Genomic DNA, 17,426 nt, shown 5'->3' with positions numbered 1-17,426 from the left:
CGCTATAAAAGTATTTGATTTTAGGCTGATATTTTCTTTTATTTTGAAACCACAGACCGGAAACTATCCAGTGTACTTTGTTCCTCTTGACTTTCTTGGAGTTAAACAGTTCTTCCCAAGTTTTGGAGATGTTTTCCGACGTTTTTCCGCAGTAGCGGTTATTATGAAGCTTGACTTTGTTTAGGTCTATAAATCGTTGAAACGGCGTATGCCGTTTCTCCGTATATGTTAAAATTCAAGGACGACGTTCTTGAGCATCGGAGACGCTGTTACATTAGGTGTTTCTCAAGAAAAGCTAGAGAAATGTTTTCGTCGCCACAGCACAGTGAAGTGCAGACACAATGCAGACAGTTAGCTAGCGGCTTCCCTCGGTGGTAGCACACCAAGTCACGAATGCTTCGGGTACACTTTACCGTGGAGAGGGTCGCAATATGTATATATTTCTTAAATATCGAAGTATCGTGTTTTTCTCCAGCCTTTTTATATTCACGTTGCGGTCCCGATGTAACAAGGCGCACCGGTGTTTTGGAGGACACAACTGGAAACCAGTCTTGTTATAACGGCACTGCCCTGAGTACATCATGGCACACAACATCTTCTTTCCCTGTGAAACATAGGGTGAGTTGCTCAGTGGTAAAAAGTCAATGGTATTTGTTTAGCTGTCAGCTAGAAATTAAATTTAGCAACCAATAGATTGATTCACATCATCTAAATAAATAAACCGTTCTTTCGTAACAAACCCTTGTTTTTGTTTGTTTGTTGTTGTTTTTTTGTTTTCGTTTTTACAGTTGCAGTCATAAGTTTACATCCACTCATCACGAGCTTGACTTTCATGGTAATTTGGGGGCTTTTAATGATTTCTTTGAACTGGTGGAATGATGGTACCGCTCCATCTTCAATGGCTCTAAAAAACAAGAACTATGTGCACAAGTTTGAATTTATGTTGGATTTTCTCTAATCCTTCTCCTTGGTGATCATGACTGACTACAACTGTTAGTTTCTTTTTAACACCACAAAAAGGATTTGTTTGATACCACTCATGGATTGATCAGTGCTCAGAACAATGGGAAAGTCCAAGGAACTCAGTGAAGATCTGAAAAGGAGAATTCTACCAAATCATTAAATATGTATGCAAATATTCCACCCTTTAAAAAGAGCGGTGAAAATAAATAATTCAAAATTACCATGACAATCACTATCGTGATGAGTGCATGTAAACCTCTGACCATAACTGCTGGCCATAACATAATTACATATTTAATATAATACATGTGTACCTCTTAATGCTCTTATCCCATCAGATCCTTGCCAGTATGGATTCAATACAATATGACCCAGGCGGACAATCAGCAGACCCATTACTTAGAAAGGATGGTTTGTGCTTTTTCTAAGCCAATAACACAGAAAATAACTTTCAAAATAATGAAATAATATGCTGATTCAACTGTACATTACTCCATGATGTGAAAAATAATGTTTGATTGTGCTTTTTTGCCCACTTGTGTTGTTCATTTGAGTGTAAATTTCCATAATGAACGCTGTAATCGTTTTGCTTGGGGAATGTGTGATATACAGGCTCTCTTTCAGCTTTTGTAGCTGCTTTTTTCAAGCTGTTCAAGCACCATGTATACACATTTACCTGACAGGTACAGTGGAAATTGGTGAGGCTAAAGCATTTTTCGGAAGGGGCCCTCTCGCTTCTTCAGCTCCTGCTGGTCCGTGGGGTCACTCTTTTTACTCTTCATTTCTCTATGTATCAAATGGCTTGCACCTCAGGAACAGCAGAAGCACCCTCACCAGATATAACCTGGGCCACTCGCTGCCTCAGGTATGTTTCTACATGATTATTACTAAACTATTCCGAAAAAAAAATCAAAGGAAAAGATTATTGTGTTGGAAGAAACTAAATATATATTGTTTTGGTTTTTTTTTTTCTTTTTTATAATCCTGCAGGTTCAGAGTGTGGTGCCTCCAGCTGCATTTGGAGTAAAATTTCACAAGTGTGCACAGGTACATCAACAATATTGAAAGAATTTAAAACCCTTTGATAAATGCACATTTAATGAACCAATTAACCTGATATAAATTTATTTTTCAATCATGTAACCAAGGTGAAGCTTGACACTGATCCCCCTCAGTTGACGTTCTTTCTGCTGGTTCGCAACGTGGGCCCTGTGGGTGGCACCAACCTATCTCAGGTGGCTATCCGGGACTCGATTTCAGGATTAGTACCTCTAAAATCTGAAGGCCGGGTTGTGGAAAGAGGCTACCAGACATTTGCCATTGAGTCGTTGTTGGGTATGTTTGGGAATGAGGATGTTTAAGAAGATTATTTTTAGCCAGACTATCTCTGCGTGCTGCTTCGGCAGTTGATATGTTTATTTTGCTCACTTAGCTGGATCTCAAATGGTTCTCAATTATACTGCTCACGTAAGGAGTCAAAAGAGCGAAGTCCTTGACCTTCCAGCTTTTCTCACCTTCTCTAATGCCTCACAGGTACTTTTTTCAATCTTCCTAATTGGCAACACTGTCAAACCAAAGCTTTCTAGATCCTAATTTGCAGGATAATAAGGTCATTTCCAGCCCTGTTAGCCTGGTTGTTTATTTCTTTCTTGGTTCCACAGAATGATGTCAGCATGTTTGGCCCATTAAGGGCTAATCTAACGCTGAGGATGAATTCCACAGACAGAGTAAGTTTGGGGCAGCGCCTTAATTTGTAACAAGATCTACATGACAGCACAAGTTGTTTATTGTTGTCATTTCTTCAGTGTTATATTTATTGCGTTCATAAAAGGGACTTAATTGTAAGTGTGACATATATGTCTCTCTTTTAGATCTATCCTAACCACGGTGTTCATTTTGCTGGATTTGTTGCTGGGTTGTTTGTCACCATGGTGCTGCTGCTGCTGGGGTTTCTGGCCATAAATGTGATAGGACTCAGAACTAGACTGAATCTTCTTCAAAAAAGGGTATCACAAGTTCATCTCTTAAACCTAATGATAAAGTGTAATATTGACCATGAACAATTTAAATGCAGTTGCTATAACAATGCTTAATGCTTATTGCAATATATTTTATTTGCATAGTAATGTCTGTATATGTTCTTTTGTTTTGTTCTTCATCTTCATTCTGCCGTATGGTGTTTCTTTTGCTTCAGAGAAACAGAAGTGATTCAGACCCTGAGTTTGCAGACTCCAACTTGAGTGAGACAGTCAAGGATGAGGCAACATTTGAAGACAAGATTGTGGACACCATGGTTCTGGAGGATCCACAGAACATGTACAGGGCTTTGGAAAAGTGAGTAGATCAGCCCAGCATGACTTAATTTCCACTAATGGAACAATACCAAAAAACAATTAGTACAAAAATGAAGCGTTAATTGTGTTACTGTAAAGTTGTTCCTTTTTCTACATTATGTCAAAATCAATACCTGCAACATACCACCTTATTCTGTTTATTGTGTGTTTTATCTCTTTAGTCTTGAAATGTCTTCACTGCTACATGCCACCAATAACCTGGAAGCCATCCGGATTCAGATTTACAAGGACGTGATGTCCTCCTTGCTTGCCAGACTTCAATTTCAGGGCCAGGCCAGTGCTCAAGCCCAGGAGAGGCTGCTTAGTGTGCTTCACGGGCAGCTGCTAGGCATGGAGGGACGGCTCAAGGAGGAGCGAGGGGCTCGCATGGTTGCCTTGGCTGGTCAGTGTAACCTGGAGACTCGGGAAGAAATGGAAGCAGAGCACTGCAGAGAGGCTGCTGAGAAGGCCCAGGCTGAGCTTCTGTGTCAACATGCAGATCAACAGGTAGTAACAATCTGTTTTTGCATTGTTAACTCTGCCAAGGATGTTAGCATTTTGGGATTACACAAAAACTACTAGGTCAGTGTTTATGAAATTGGACAAAGGAAGAAATCTGTTCTGAATCAAGGTGTGTATACTAGTTTTGTTTTTAACAGTTCAGTCACACTGGCAGCTCGTATAGCTCTGTAGTGTAGTAGGGTGTAGGGCATCTGCCATAAAACTGCCAACTTAAACATGTAGAGCTACCTGCTGTGATGGGGGACCCCAGCCATCAAGGGCTGACTGAAATGTAATCGTTAAACCACTATGGCAGAGGCACCGCAAGTACAACAGCTATTTTGGAATATGAAGGTTTCTATGAGTAAAATAAATATAAACATGTGTTAGAAGAAAGATTTCACTTTTACACCTTTTAAGATTAATTTTGAAATCTTGAAATCTCAGGAACTTCTTCAGTGTAGTGTCATCCTGGAGAAGCTGCACAAGTTGAGCCAGAGTCAGCTTCAACGCATCTTATTGGTTCGTCATGAAGAGGCCTCAGCAAAGCTCCAGAGGCAGATCATTGAGTGGCGACGGGTGGAGCTGCACAAGATTTTCTCAGAGGAACTGGAGGAGGCCACCAGGATGGGAGAGTTGGAGAAGAGCACAGCCAAGAATCTTCAGCACAAATACTTTACTTGTCAGGTGAACAGTCAGAGCCTTTTGAGTTGGGTTATCATTTAATTGGCATGCCTGTTTAAAGAAAAATGATGTGATATACATACATCTACACTTGTGGTGAAACATTAACATGAAACACAAAGAGTTGTTGTTTTGTTTTTGTTTGTTTTTATCCAGGATCAGCTAGAGGAGGTGCTGGATGTAGTCCTTGCCAATCTGCGCTATGTGCTAGCTGAACGCAGCGCACAGAGGAAGTTTCTGGTGCACAGCCTCCACAGCCTTAACAGCCTGATTTCTGACACTTTCTCCAGCACCTCCAGCAACTTGGACAGCTGGTTCACTTACATCAGGGGGTTGGTGCCAATTTAAAAAAAAAAACACAAATGTTCCTGCGTCTTAATAAAAAAAATAACTGAAACATGTCTGGTAATCATGTGATATATACAAAACAAAATATGCAGTATCTAAAAGTTCAGGGACATAAATGCTCTAGTGTTTTTAAAAATCTTGTTGATATCTACAAATACAAGTACACTATGCTAGAGTTGTTTCACTGTGGTACTCTGCTCCCTTCTCCACCAGAGGGAGCAAACTGCCTGCAGTGCAGGTCGACCACCTGCAGGAGAAGGCTCAGAAAGAGCTGGTGATGCTGAGACAGAGACTGGATGAGGCACTGAAGCAGGAGAGGAGAGCCATGCATTGCGGACTGATTAAGAAGAGGAGGGAGCTCATATCTGACATGGTGAGCAGAAGTGGATATACACAGGTCTCTGCATTTATTCATTGTAACTGATGTCAAAAATATCTGTTTTGCAAGGTGTTTCCATTTGAAAAATGAAATCCTTTTGTTTGCCTTGTCCAGGTGACGGTCCACAAACAAAGACAGAAGGACCTGTCGAACATGTGCAAGGGTCTGGAGGGAGGGATAGAGGTAGGACAGCATCTGCACTGTTGGCAGAATTTACTGACAGCTCACAGCTTGGAGCTAGCAGAGCTTATCAACAACCTGGATGAGGAAGCTGCTGCAGACATCCGCAAGGTGCCACACTCAGACTTCACATCACTTTGCGTGTCAATTTTCTCATGTGAGACATGAAGTTGCACAAATATGAAGTGAGGTTGATCTCATACCTGTTCTTTAGGTCACCATGCGTGTGATCCAGGGTGCCATAGCAGACATCAAAGCCATCCAGCCTTCTGCAGCTCAGGCTGTATCAGCCCTCTTGCCTCCAGGAGAGCAAGACTTTCCACTGCAGATGGAACCAGGGCAAGGATCAGGACAGGGAGCGAGTGCTCTCCTGGTGGGTCAGGAAAGACTGCACCAGGAAGGCAAGGCGGCCTTGCGTATCCTCAGCTCCACCAGGGAGGCTCTGAAGGAAGACATGGAGAAAGAGCTACAGGAGCAGAAGGCACTTAGGACACGCTGCAAAGATTTCTTCAGGTCAGTGAGGCAATTTTACTGATTTCAGAAACTAAAGATTGTGTATGCGGTCCCAGTAGAAGATGGAAAATCAAAGAAAGAAACAACAAACTGGTTCCACAAGTTTAGGATGATAGCAGGTGGGAATTCTTAAAGCAGCTGTAATGGTAGCAGATGCCACACACTGTTTACTTCCATGAACTTTTTATCTTTTATAAATAATATATACATTGGATAATGGTACCCAGTAAGTTTAGAAGAGTCAAGCTGGTTCACCTGTCACTTTTCTCTTTTCCTTTCTATCATAGGTGTTTGTGTTTGTCCCAGCTAACTCTGTCTGAAGATGACAGGCTAAAGATGAAACTGGAGTTTCAGAAATGTCTCTCTGTGATAGATCGCTGTCTGGTGATGCCACACGCTGTCGCCAGAACTAAACTTCTGTGTGCTCTGGCAGCTTGGAGGAAGGAGAGCGAGAAACAGATGGTGCGTATATAATCACATGTTACTCAGTTCATTTGAAATGCTTTTAAAATGTTGCTGTATAGAATTGCATATTGTACTGATTGTCATTCATTTCATAGTTTGAAAAAAAGTTTGTGCTACCCTGAATTGGAAAGTGGATGGATTGGGTGGGGGGCTTTTTCCTGCCTTATTCACTAAACTAAATCAACAATGCCGTCATAGATTTTTCCCCCACTTCTTTTAAAAGGCATTAGCTAAAGTAGTATGGCTAAACAATTTAGCTTCTTTGCACTGCAGTTTTTCAACTGCAGGCAATGCTCTGAATTAAATTTCCCTGGGAAACGCTGATCAAAGCATGCATCGTTTTATGGAGGCATTTAATGTGGTGGTAAAGCAAGCACTCGTCTCGTTTTCATCACCAGGCCTTTATGCATTCTGGTATTGATAAGTTCTTTTGAGTCAGTTCATTGCATTTTTCCCATGGGAAAATTTTTTCCATGTTTATTCAGTATGCATTAATATCTTCTTGTTTTTGAATCTCTTTATAATATTCTTAAGGTAACTCAAAGTAAGAAACTGACCCCCATTAAGCTACAACTAGAGATAATGATGCTTTTAATGTTTTCTCATATGAATAAGAGAAAACGGCCAGTGGAAAACCACACTGCTGTAATCCTCAATTGTGTGGCTGCTGGATGAGTGTACATTGTTATTGAGAAAATACAAAGGGGATCCACAGAGTGGCTTCATTTCTGATCACGTCATGACATTGAGCTTGGAGTTCTTTCCCAACCACCTTCCGGATACTGTGGCTTTTTGCAGATGAATACACAATCCAAGGGGAAAACCAGTGAGGCCAGACAGAAAGCAGACACATCCGACCTGCAACTTTTCCAGAAAAAGCTTAAGGATAGGATTCAACTATATGAGAGGGAGAAGGAGATGGAGAGCAGTATAATGAGCAAGGTATAGCTGTTTCCTAAAACCTTGATGATAATTGATTTTTAAGTTTATTTATTATCATCCTGTATTTTTACAGCATGTTAAAGTGATCCAGGAAATTCACAGAGCAAAGAAAACCATAAGTCTTGAAGACAGTTTGAGTTTAACATCAAAATTGTGCATCAGTAGGTTTTGAGTTTATACCAGAAGACTGAAAATCATCCGTTCTCAATATGGCAGGTGTTGGAGGAGATGACGCATGAGAGAGAAGATGATCTGCACTCTCAGGCAGACAGCCTGGCTGTGCAAATGGCTATCATCCATTACCAGAAGGCTGAGAGGCGAACCAAAGTTTTGGAGACCTGCAGAGCAATGCTGACTCTCCATAGCCTGCTTGTTCAACAGCTCAAAGAAAGGAAGCATTTGGAGAGACAAGACATGGCTCAGAGTATACAAAGCCACTGCTTGGTAGGTAGTATCTGACTTGTGTGCGGTAGCTGCTTCTCTCCTGAAGCCTATAAATTTTCATTCTGTGAAATTTTTTATTTTTATCTTTAATTATTGGGTTTCTTCTGAGACATGGCTATTTGAAGGTCACTTTGACTTTTGCCACAGGGCCTAGAGGAAGCAGAGCAACAGCTTCAGGAGGAAAGAACAAACTTGGACAGCCTGCAAATGTCTCAGCCCACTATAAAGTCAAGTAAAACACATCAGGAGGACTCTGGTGTGGGAGATGAGAACTGTGAGCAAGAAACCGTGTTTCAGTTGCAGACAGATTGCAGGATGGGGGCCATCCTTCAGGATGCACTTTATAAGCGTGAGCAGGTTACTTCACTGATGGCTGAGAGGTAAGCTGTTATTCAGCATTATTTAGAGAGCAATGAGGATTTTGGGGGTGTTGATGTAAGCCATTCCATTTCACAATGTGGAAACTGTGATGTTTTCAGGTTTCACTTAATGACTGCCAAGAGTCAAAGCATGGAAGATTTAAAAGAACAAATGGAGCTCAAGAGACTGTATGCAAACTGTGACCAGGTCTCAGTTTTTTTTTCCATGATAAGTGTTTGGATAATATGTGTAATAAAAGCAATCAAAACTTTGTACCAGTTAGTTCAGACAAAATGTGGGCTAACAAATACTCTGCACTGCTCTTCGTTACAGGATCTGGACTTTGCATCTCAGCTGGTCAAGCGGTGTCATGTGTCTACCGAGGTTCTCCTGGAGGCCCTACGTCTCCTTCTCCCAACCCTGCCTGAAAGTGAACTCCTTTCAATCAGTGATGCCCTGTGCCCCAAGCAGCACCCTCCCTCAGGGTCTGCAGAACAGGAACACCCAGGGTAAGAACCAGGTTCTGAGTTTCTATCCTTTTATAAGAATCTGGAGGTTCATACGTCATCTGTCAACAGTGTTCAGTGCTTTGACTTATGAGAGTGAATCTTATTATATTGTAACAGTAAATAGAGTTCTGTCAAAGAGATAATCAACTTTTTTTTCCTGAAGGAACATCTGAACAGAATAACATAACCACTACAGTTTGCTAGGGAAAAGGGAAGTAATGTAAATGAGCAGGTAGAAATGGTTGACAACAAAATTGCAATCTTTAATGACTGAAATTAATACATATGCTAAGAACATAGCCAAACGCAGCAGAAAACACAATGAAAGAACTTTTGTGTTTTCATTGATTTTGGAAATGGTGTCTTTCCACCAGCCTTATAGATTTATTCTTTACTTTATACGATTTTTCATGAAGTCATCCTTCACTGACTTGTTGCAGTTCTGTGCCTGGGCATGGTTAGTGATCACACTATGGGTATACTGCATCAGGCCATGCTGCACTTAACCGTTATCAGGCACTGTACACAGCAATCACTGCACACAGCTGGACTTTGGAGGTCAAACGTGCTCAGGCTTTGTAGGATACCTATAATGAGTACATCCTAAGAGCCCGGGGGCTCTCTTAAGCAGGTGAGTAAATTACAGATTCAGTCTGATTCACACATGAGGCTGGGACACTGGTTCAGTCCAACACCAGGGCCAATGGAGTAGGTGACTCACAAGAAAGCAACAGTATATCAAGTGCAGCCACTAATCTTGATTGAGCAATAAAATGTATACATTTTTTATCAGGGCAATAACATTAGATGGTGAAGTTCTTTGAGGAAATTTAAATTTGACATATTGGAGCATAATGCTATTAGTTTGACTCTTGGCTTAATCTATTATAGCTGTGCAGTATTTAATGTGTGTCATGCTCTTTTACTGAAACTCTAAAGATTGTTTGTTCTTTGTTTAGCTGAGTGATTTAATGAAGTTAAATGAAGTTAGATGAAATTACTTCTCATCATTTAAAATCCTCAGTTTTAAGTTGGGTCTCCAGCATACATAACCTACATGCAACAACAAGTTGGTCTAGTCTTGCTAAGGAAATGATAATGTTTTGTTTTTCTTTTTTTCTTTCTGCTAGTACATAGCCAGTCTCAACAGTTCAAGTTCAGTTTTTTAAGAAAATATATTTGAAGTCTCTTATTTGAGAAGAAACAAAACTGTGTTTTCCCAGCAGCCAGTTGAAACACAACCATCTCTGCGTATTGTCTTAAATGTAAATGACAAAAGCTGTTTTCCCTGAGCCAAGATGGAGAGATAAATGATTTTACTCATCATTTAATTTCCCCTCTTGTCCTGGTGCACTGGAACAGTTTTGTCTGCACCCCGCTGAGTCTGGATTATTTTACTGATGAATGATGCCTCCTGCTTGGGATCTGAGCTTCTGGCCAAAGGACAAGGGAGTGAAAAGTTTGGAACAATATGCAAGACATGTGTTTTTCTTTTCATTAGTTCTTTTGTTTCTGCTTTTTGTTTGGAGAATGGAGTTCACCAATTCTTAACAGCTGTTTTAGTTTTATTGAAAAGAGGATTCATGTATATAGTATTGTTTAATTTTAACAGTGACTATTATATTCATTTTAGCTCCCTATTTTATTCGCTGGACTGTGCTACAGTAGCTTTGTGTGATTTACAGTTCAAAATAATTCTTACTGGGCCTTTAGTGCTGCTTTTCTGTCTGGAAGAAGCCCTTTCAGCTCTTCTCCCTTTAAGTCCATCATCCAAGAAGCCAGAGCTCTTTCCATTGGCTGCCCCTCATAAACACGGCAGATAGGCGGGGCTTGTGTGCTCCAAGCCAAAGCTGTGTTCTTGAGAGCCATATTAGAAATATATGCTCACACTAACATCATTCACAGTACCAAAATGATCTGAAATCTGATCTTTTGACTCATATTTGAACATTATTTATACACACATATAGTCTGTGAACTCCTGTGTTGAAGAGTTGGTAGTTATGTCTGCTGTTCTGAGGACAAATGTCTCCCTTGATTTGTCAGTGTCCTTTGCTAATTTGGACACTAATATAAAGCAATCAGGTTGCTCCAAAGTGGTCAGGCTTTAAATTTCCCTCTATCCAATACCACAGTTTGCTTTAATACACTGCAAAAAAGCAACTGTTGACAAAACTCAAAATACTGAGGCAGCTTGGTTCAATGGCTGTTTTGAGTTTTCTTGGCTTTTCACTGTTCATGTTGATTTTAAACTTTCATGTTGAAACAGCAGTTTTGGCAACTTGAAAATCACCTTATTCATCATAATATACCTACAGTGTAGGAGAATTATTTGAGCCCCACATGGATTTTACATAGCATGCTGTATTAAATCCATAGGTAGGTGTTCAGAGGTTCTGTCCATGCCATCTGCTCGCTGCATAGCTAATGTAACACATATAGTCCCCCCATTACAAAACCCTGTTGATGACTCATTTGCATTTTGACAGATATTGTCCATGAAGTGTCACAAGTACAGAGAAACCAGAAGACTTGCACTGTTTACTGTCGAAATAAAGACTGCCTACTTAAGACCGACTCTGTGTTTTGAAGGCAATCTTAAAAATATAGTAATTCTCCTAAAGGTTTTTTCAGTTAGACTTATCTGGATTTATTCATTAAACTGCCCAGCTTAACATGTTGTACCCTACTACGAAGGAGATAAGATATTTAATCATTTTTCTCTAAATGTGAGATCACAAAACTAATGAATTATTACAGTGTGTGAATAGTTAGGAATTGTTTTATTAAACCAGTTGTCTGCAGACTTTGTAAAGTAGCTGACAGTTTTGTATTCTGTTGGTGACTTTTTGTTTAGGTGTGCTGAGGAGCTGAACAGAGTTCTTCCTGTCAAACTGAGAGAAGATGTGGTGCATAAAAATATGCTGAATATTCCAAGTTGTGCTGTGGATAAAGAGGGGTGAGTTAAACACATTTCTTTGTTCTTCTACCAACCACCATATAAAGACTTCATGTTACACCACAGCCAAGGCTAATTTGTAGTTTAGTGGTCACCAGATATTACTGTCAGATCCTTAAATTGAAGTGAAATGTGCCTGTCGGATTGCATGGTTTGGCTGCGGTGACCACACGCATGAGGTAAGCGCGTTAACACTCTAGTCCTGCTAACAAAAGCTCCTTTGTCCTCCAAATCTCACAGACTCCAGGAAAAGAGGCAAAGTCTGATGGAAAAACTGCTCCCCAGGTCCGGTCTTGTGCTTCAAGGGGATACTGCACCGCTGCTGACTAAGGAGAAGGGAAAGAACATCTGTAGCAAAGCACAGCAGCCGGTTTATAAATCTGGGCTGCCTGTTAAAGAGCAGCAGAGCGACAGTGGAAGAGAAGAATTTGTGGACACAGTAAAGGAAGCAGAGGAACACACGACTTCAGCCTCTGCTTGCTGTGCGCCGGGGAGCCCAGCAACTGGGGAAAAGCTGTTTGTTTTCCGGGATCCACCTGAATCATGTAACAGTGTAGATGTCCCAAATAGAAAAAGGAAGAGGAATTTCCTCAATCTGAAGAAAGGTTCAGTGGCCCCAACAAACCTACCTTGAAATTTGTCTTGTCTTTTGTATTATTGTTTTTTAATGAGGATGGTATTTTATATATGATCATTCTCCAAAAAAAAATATCTGGTACTTCACAAAGTGTTTATATGATCTGACTTTGTTTTATTTTTTAATAAAATCAGCTGGCTTAAGTTGTTTCCAGTCATTTCTCACTGTCTTCTCAATAATTCAGATTGCTAATAAGCTGGTCAGAAATGACTGGTTGAGTAATAAACTGTTATGTCGCGGCCTTGTCCTAAACATCTCCCCAAAAGGCAAAACTTCACTAATCAATAATAGGAGAAAGGAACATGCCAAAGTGAAACCTTGTAGCTGTGTGCTAATGAGAAAGTTACTACTTTCAAACATCTGTGTTAAAAACCCTAGATTGGACAAACGGATACAAAGTTTCCAAACACGCTCACACCTGTGATTTCTACTAATGAACTTCGTGACTGCAGGTCAGATGATTTGACGTACAAAGTGGCTGACTTTCGTCTTAGCTCTCATTAATATCTTGCTTTTACGTAATGACGAGCAGTAGGACAGAAAACACCGCAAAATCCGTCCGTCCACTGTCAGCAGGGAGAAATCAGTCGCCGCTGCTATTTAGACATGGCTGATTTGCTCTCCACAACGCAGAAGATCCCAAATGTCTTTTTGGGTTTTTTTTGTGTGAGCTGTGCTGATCCTCCACGTCATCCTACGTGTTTTTTTCCTTCTACTCCATCCTTAAAACAGCAGCCGGCCCTCCTCTGTACTACTTGACAGGCTCTACCAGTCCAGTCCTGAGTATCGCCGTCTGCAGAGCGTTATCCGACATGAAGCTGGGACTCGCAGCTCTCCTGTGCCTCTCCAGCCTCGTGTGGCTGTCGGAGTGCACACCTCCGACCTGCTACTCCAGAGCTCTCGACCTGAGCAAAGAAATCATGACGCTGCTGGATAAAATACACACCTCTCATCGCACGGTAAGAGAGAGCGTTTTTGGCATCTTGATGCCACCAGTTATTTAACTCAACGCTCATGTTTGCTGGGTTGCAGAAAACATGTGCTGAGATTCTGCCTACCATCTTCCTGGACGTGCATGTAAGTTGTTAATTTTTTAAATGTTCATTTTCTTTTACTGTATAAGTTCCCAGTAAATGAAGCGCTAAATGTATCAATTTAATACAAAATCAACTGACTAATTTAGCTGTCGCCCACTCTGTTAAACTGGCACACGACAAATATTTCCTGTGGCAAATTTGTACAGTTTGGATATGTGCATTGAGAATGCCCGAGGCACAAAATCTTAAGCTTTGATTTGACCTGATGTGCAGATGTTTGCAGTTTGACAGCTGTGCTGTGCAAAAGAAAGAAAGAAAGAAAAGAATAATAATAATTAAAAAAAAAAAAAAAAAAACTGGTAGTATTTCTCTTGGAGATTGAATGTAAATACTTGTTTCATGACTCCAGAACTCCTGCATCACTACCAAGCTCCGTGACTTTCTTTACGTGGTGTTGAACCATCCCAACCAGTACTGCAGAGAGAAACCCAGAATGGTTCTGCTGAAGCGCAAAATCCAGAACCTTTACAGCATCATCACCAGAATCTGTTATCGGGTAAGCACTCCGCAGTGTGTGTGGGTTTCTTTTTGAGCTTTTATGTCTTCAAGTAGAGCAGCTACACCACATGTTTCTTGTTTCTTGTTTCTTGGCAGGACTTGGTGTTTTTCACAGACGACTGCCAGGCTATTGATACTGGAAACACCAGTCCTTACTATGCAGAGGACAGGCTTCAGCTGCTCCAAGAGGACAGATGATCAACAAAAACACAGATATCCGGGCATACGCTGGGCTGTTACATTCATATAAATACCACAGTAACAACACATAGAATGGTAGAACATGCACCATAAACACCACATACTAAAGTGTATCAGATGCAGCATAAACACATCATACGGCTTTGGTAGTGCATGCAGTGCTGTTTCACACTGTACCCAGTTGGGTACACACTCATGTTATTGGACATGCATGGCTACATTCCAGCAAGGAGTGCAGAACTTTCCACAGGAAATTTGCTGAATGCCAACCATGCCGATGAAAACCTTGAAATAACAAACCAAGGGAGCCAGCCTTAACCGCTGCTTACTTACCAGGGCTGATCAAAGCTCCGTGTGTCATTAAGAGAAATATATCGTTGTTGTCGCAACCTGTAGCCTGACAAACATGTATTTGAGGGAGCACTGTAACGTATTTTGTAAACATCTGAAGACCTGAACATGGTGGGGAAAGTGTTATGCAAGAAATAGATATCTAAGCCATGCTTGTACAGTATGTTCCTTCTGATAGGGTTTGAAAGAGTTGTGTCAGTTCTGCTGCTTGTACTCATGCTGAATGAATATCATGGATCAATGGCCTTAAGCAGACTGAATGTAAAATAATAGATGTATCACTGTCAGAGAGAGAAACTCACTGCCTTTTATGAGTACTTACCCATGATTACCCACATATGCAATAAACCATCTCTTTATGTGTCAGAGTTCATGCCCTTGTTGATTTGTTCTTCAGAGTTATTAAAAAAATGTCTGCCAGTTGTTTTTGGAAAGAAGGGATTATAAAAACAAAAAGAAAAGAACTGGAGGGTGAGTCAGCAGAGGAGCCCTCCCTGAAAACATTATTCATACTCGTAACTTATTTTTCATTCAGCTCTTATTGATTAATTTCACTTAATTAGAAAGCTTTTTGTTTTTTGTTGTTGTTCTGTATTGAGTTACCACTGTGTCATTTGTCTCTTCAGTAAGCGGCAGATGAGTTTTGAAATGTGACCCATTAACTGTGACTGAAAGAAATCCACAGACACAATGACTTTTTATTTAATTTTGGCATTTTGGCCACACAAGGTTGCTTGGACAAATAACTGTGCAGCTGCCTTTATGCTGAAATCTAGGATTTTCAAAGCTGTTCTTCCCAGATGTGAGTTGTGGCCTTTGCTGCCCTCTGTTGCCGAAACCACACAACCAACCTACAGAAGATTTTCTACTTTTGTTAATTTATACAGACAGACAGTAAAGAATTCTGGGATTTGTCCACCTTCCAAAGCTAAAATATACAAGAAAACGTTGTCCTCTTTTCACATACATTTTTCAAAGTGTGAAACTGTTTTCACACACACACTGAAATTTTGCTTTTTATGTATACAGCACTTTTCTCAGCACCCTATATTACTGCTTGGATGTCATTCAAACAATTATAAATAGATCTGCTTTATGAGTCATTTTGGATGAGGTCATGGTATTTTGTCCTTGGTTTCCATTCATGTCAGTGTAAAAATAAAACGGAGTGCTTGAAATTACCTGTAAGGTACAGCATTACCTATTAGACATTCTCATTTAAATTTTTTGACAAAAGACAAGAGGCTTAATTATTTTTACATGACAAAGTTGCTCTTTTCTTTCACTGTCAAGTCATAGAAAGAATGGCCAAAATAGCAACATGCTTCACGAAAGAAACCAGTTGAAAACTCTAGTCAATTATTTATCTCTTCAATTTTCCATTTGACATCAATACATCAATACTATTCCAAAGTAGTCTGAAATTCTGATCTAGCTTTGCTTTTTTGTTTATTTTTTAGAGTAATTGATGTATCTGATGTTGCAAGTGTAAAGTATTATGTTTTAAATTTGTCCCAAGTTTACTGATGCCTGATGTGCCACCCCAGCTTGTTGTTAGATTTTCATTTTTAAACATTACAGACTGAGATAATGTGTTCAGTGTATTGTTGAGCTCTAAAACAGCTGGTCATAAGTACATCTAGACTGTGTTGTCTCTCTCTTTTTTTCTTTTCTTTTTTTTCTTTACTTTTTATTCAGCAATTTATAACAAGAAAAACAGAGCAGGTGAGATACTGCATTGCACTGCATTCTTACAAAAAGGTAGCTTCCTCCTCAGCTTACATAAAGGCGACCCATTTCTTCAACTTCTTTAGAAAGGTGTCTCCTTTAGAGTTTGGCAAGAAAGTCAACCTCTCATTATAAAGATTCCCCTAACAGTGTCAACCTATTCATTAAGACTTGGAGGGACTTTGATTTTAATATTCAGATACTGGATTTATCCTTGATAGGTAGTTCTCATTTGTTTCATAGTCAAGTCTCAGCGTTAGAAGAATTTTGACAGTGCTCTGATCTGTCACAAGGTGGTGCTGATTGACCTATAATTCTACATCTTATATCATTCTACATGTTGTACATCTGCAACAGAAGTGTATTTTAAACCTACCCTTTGAATGAAAGTAATACTAGAAAAAACACTTTTAAAGGGTCTTACGCTGTTTATCTTTCAATTACAGTATTTTTTTAAGCAATCATCACCCTCTGACTCATTTTGTTCAGAAGCCATCACTTGACCTATCCGTCTTAGGTAATTATAAGTCATTTTCCATCCTTGCTTTTATTTCAAAAATTCTTGAAAGAGTAGTTGTAAAACAGCTAACTGAACTTATGCGGTGGAATTGTTTATTTGAAGAGTTTCAATCTGGTTTCAGAGCTTTAGTGAAGGTTACAAGTGATCTTCTTTCAGCCTCTGACAGTGGACTCATCTCTGTGCTTGTCCTGGTAGATTTCAGTGCAGCGTTCACTACTGTTGACAATAACATTTTATTACTGTGATTAGAACATGCTGTAGATATTAAAGGTACTGTGCTGCAGCGGTCTGAATCATATCTATTTAGTAGACTCCAGTTTGTTCATGTAAACGGAGAGTCCTCTTCACACACTAAGGTTAATTGTGGAATTCCACAGGGTTCTGTGTGAGGACCAGTTCTGTTTACATTATACATGCTTCCCTTAGGCAGTATCAGTAGTAACTATGCAGATGACACCCAACTTTATTTGTCCATGAAGCCAGATAACACACACCAATTAGTTAACTACAGTAATGTTTTAAAGACATGAAGACCTGGATGACCTCAAATTTTCTGCTTTTAAATTAAGATAAAACTGAGGCCCTGAAAATCTTAGAAATGCAGTTTCTAGCCAAATGCTTACTCTGGATGGCATTACTATGGCCTCCAGTAACACTGTTAGGAATCTTAGAGTCCTTTTTGATGAGGACATGTCCTTAAATGCACATTTTGAACAAATATCTAGGACTGCTTTCTTCCATTTGCGCAATATCTATAAAATTATTTTAGAGTGTCGCTGAAAAACTAGTTCAGTGCAGCATTTATTACTTCCAT

General features: G+C 39.9%; 2 protein-coding genes across 2 annotated transcripts; both read left to right on the top strand.

Annotated features, from left to right (window-relative positions):
- Window positions 1-104: 104 nt before the first annotated feature.
- On the top strand, window positions 105-12,351 carry evc2 (EvC ciliary complex subunit 2). The gene is made up of 23 exons (XM_006784518.2): window positions 105-618; window positions 1,302-1,374; window positions 1,647-1,828; window positions 1,954-2,010; window positions 2,112-2,298; window positions 2,396-2,496; window positions 2,625-2,690; window positions 2,835-2,969; window positions 3,158-3,297; window positions 3,479-3,803; window positions 4,245-4,484; window positions 4,638-4,813; window positions 5,043-5,202; window positions 5,323-5,499; window positions 5,603-5,901; window positions 6,189-6,363; window positions 7,165-7,308; window positions 7,525-7,752; window positions 7,900-8,132; window positions 8,232-8,319; window positions 8,446-8,621; window positions 11,479-11,580; window positions 11,821-12,351. Exons 1-23 carry the CDS (start codon window positions 394-396, stop codon window positions 12,212-12,214), a joined length of 4,083 nt encoding a protein of 1,360 aa, XP_006784581.2. The 5' UTR covers window positions 105-393; the 3' UTR covers window positions 12,215-12,351.
- Window positions 12,352-12,849: 498 nt separating this feature from the next.
- Window positions 12,850-14,733, top strand: cytl1 (cytokine like 1). Its single transcript, XM_006784519.3, has 4 exons — window positions 12,850-13,176; window positions 13,250-13,294; window positions 13,664-13,810; window positions 13,909-14,733. The coding sequence occupies exons 1-4, from the start codon at window positions 13,030-13,032 to the stop codon at window positions 14,008-14,010; spliced, it is 441 nt and encodes a 146-aa protein (XP_006784582.1). The 5' UTR covers window positions 12,850-13,029; the 3' UTR covers window positions 14,011-14,733.
- The last annotated feature ends 2,693 nt before the right edge of the window (window positions 14,734-17,426 follow it).

Source organism: Neolamprologus brichardi, chromosome 5, assembly GCF_056152115.1.
Source record: "Neolamprologus brichardi isolate AB-2024 chromosome 5, ASM5615211v1, whole genome shotgun sequence".
Classification (NCBI taxonomy): domain Eukaryota; kingdom Metazoa; phylum Chordata; class Actinopteri; order Cichliformes; family Cichlidae; genus Neolamprologus; species Neolamprologus brichardi.
The sequence above is the reverse complement of the archived record's forward strand: the minus strand, read 5'-3'. Positions and strand labels throughout refer to the sequence as shown.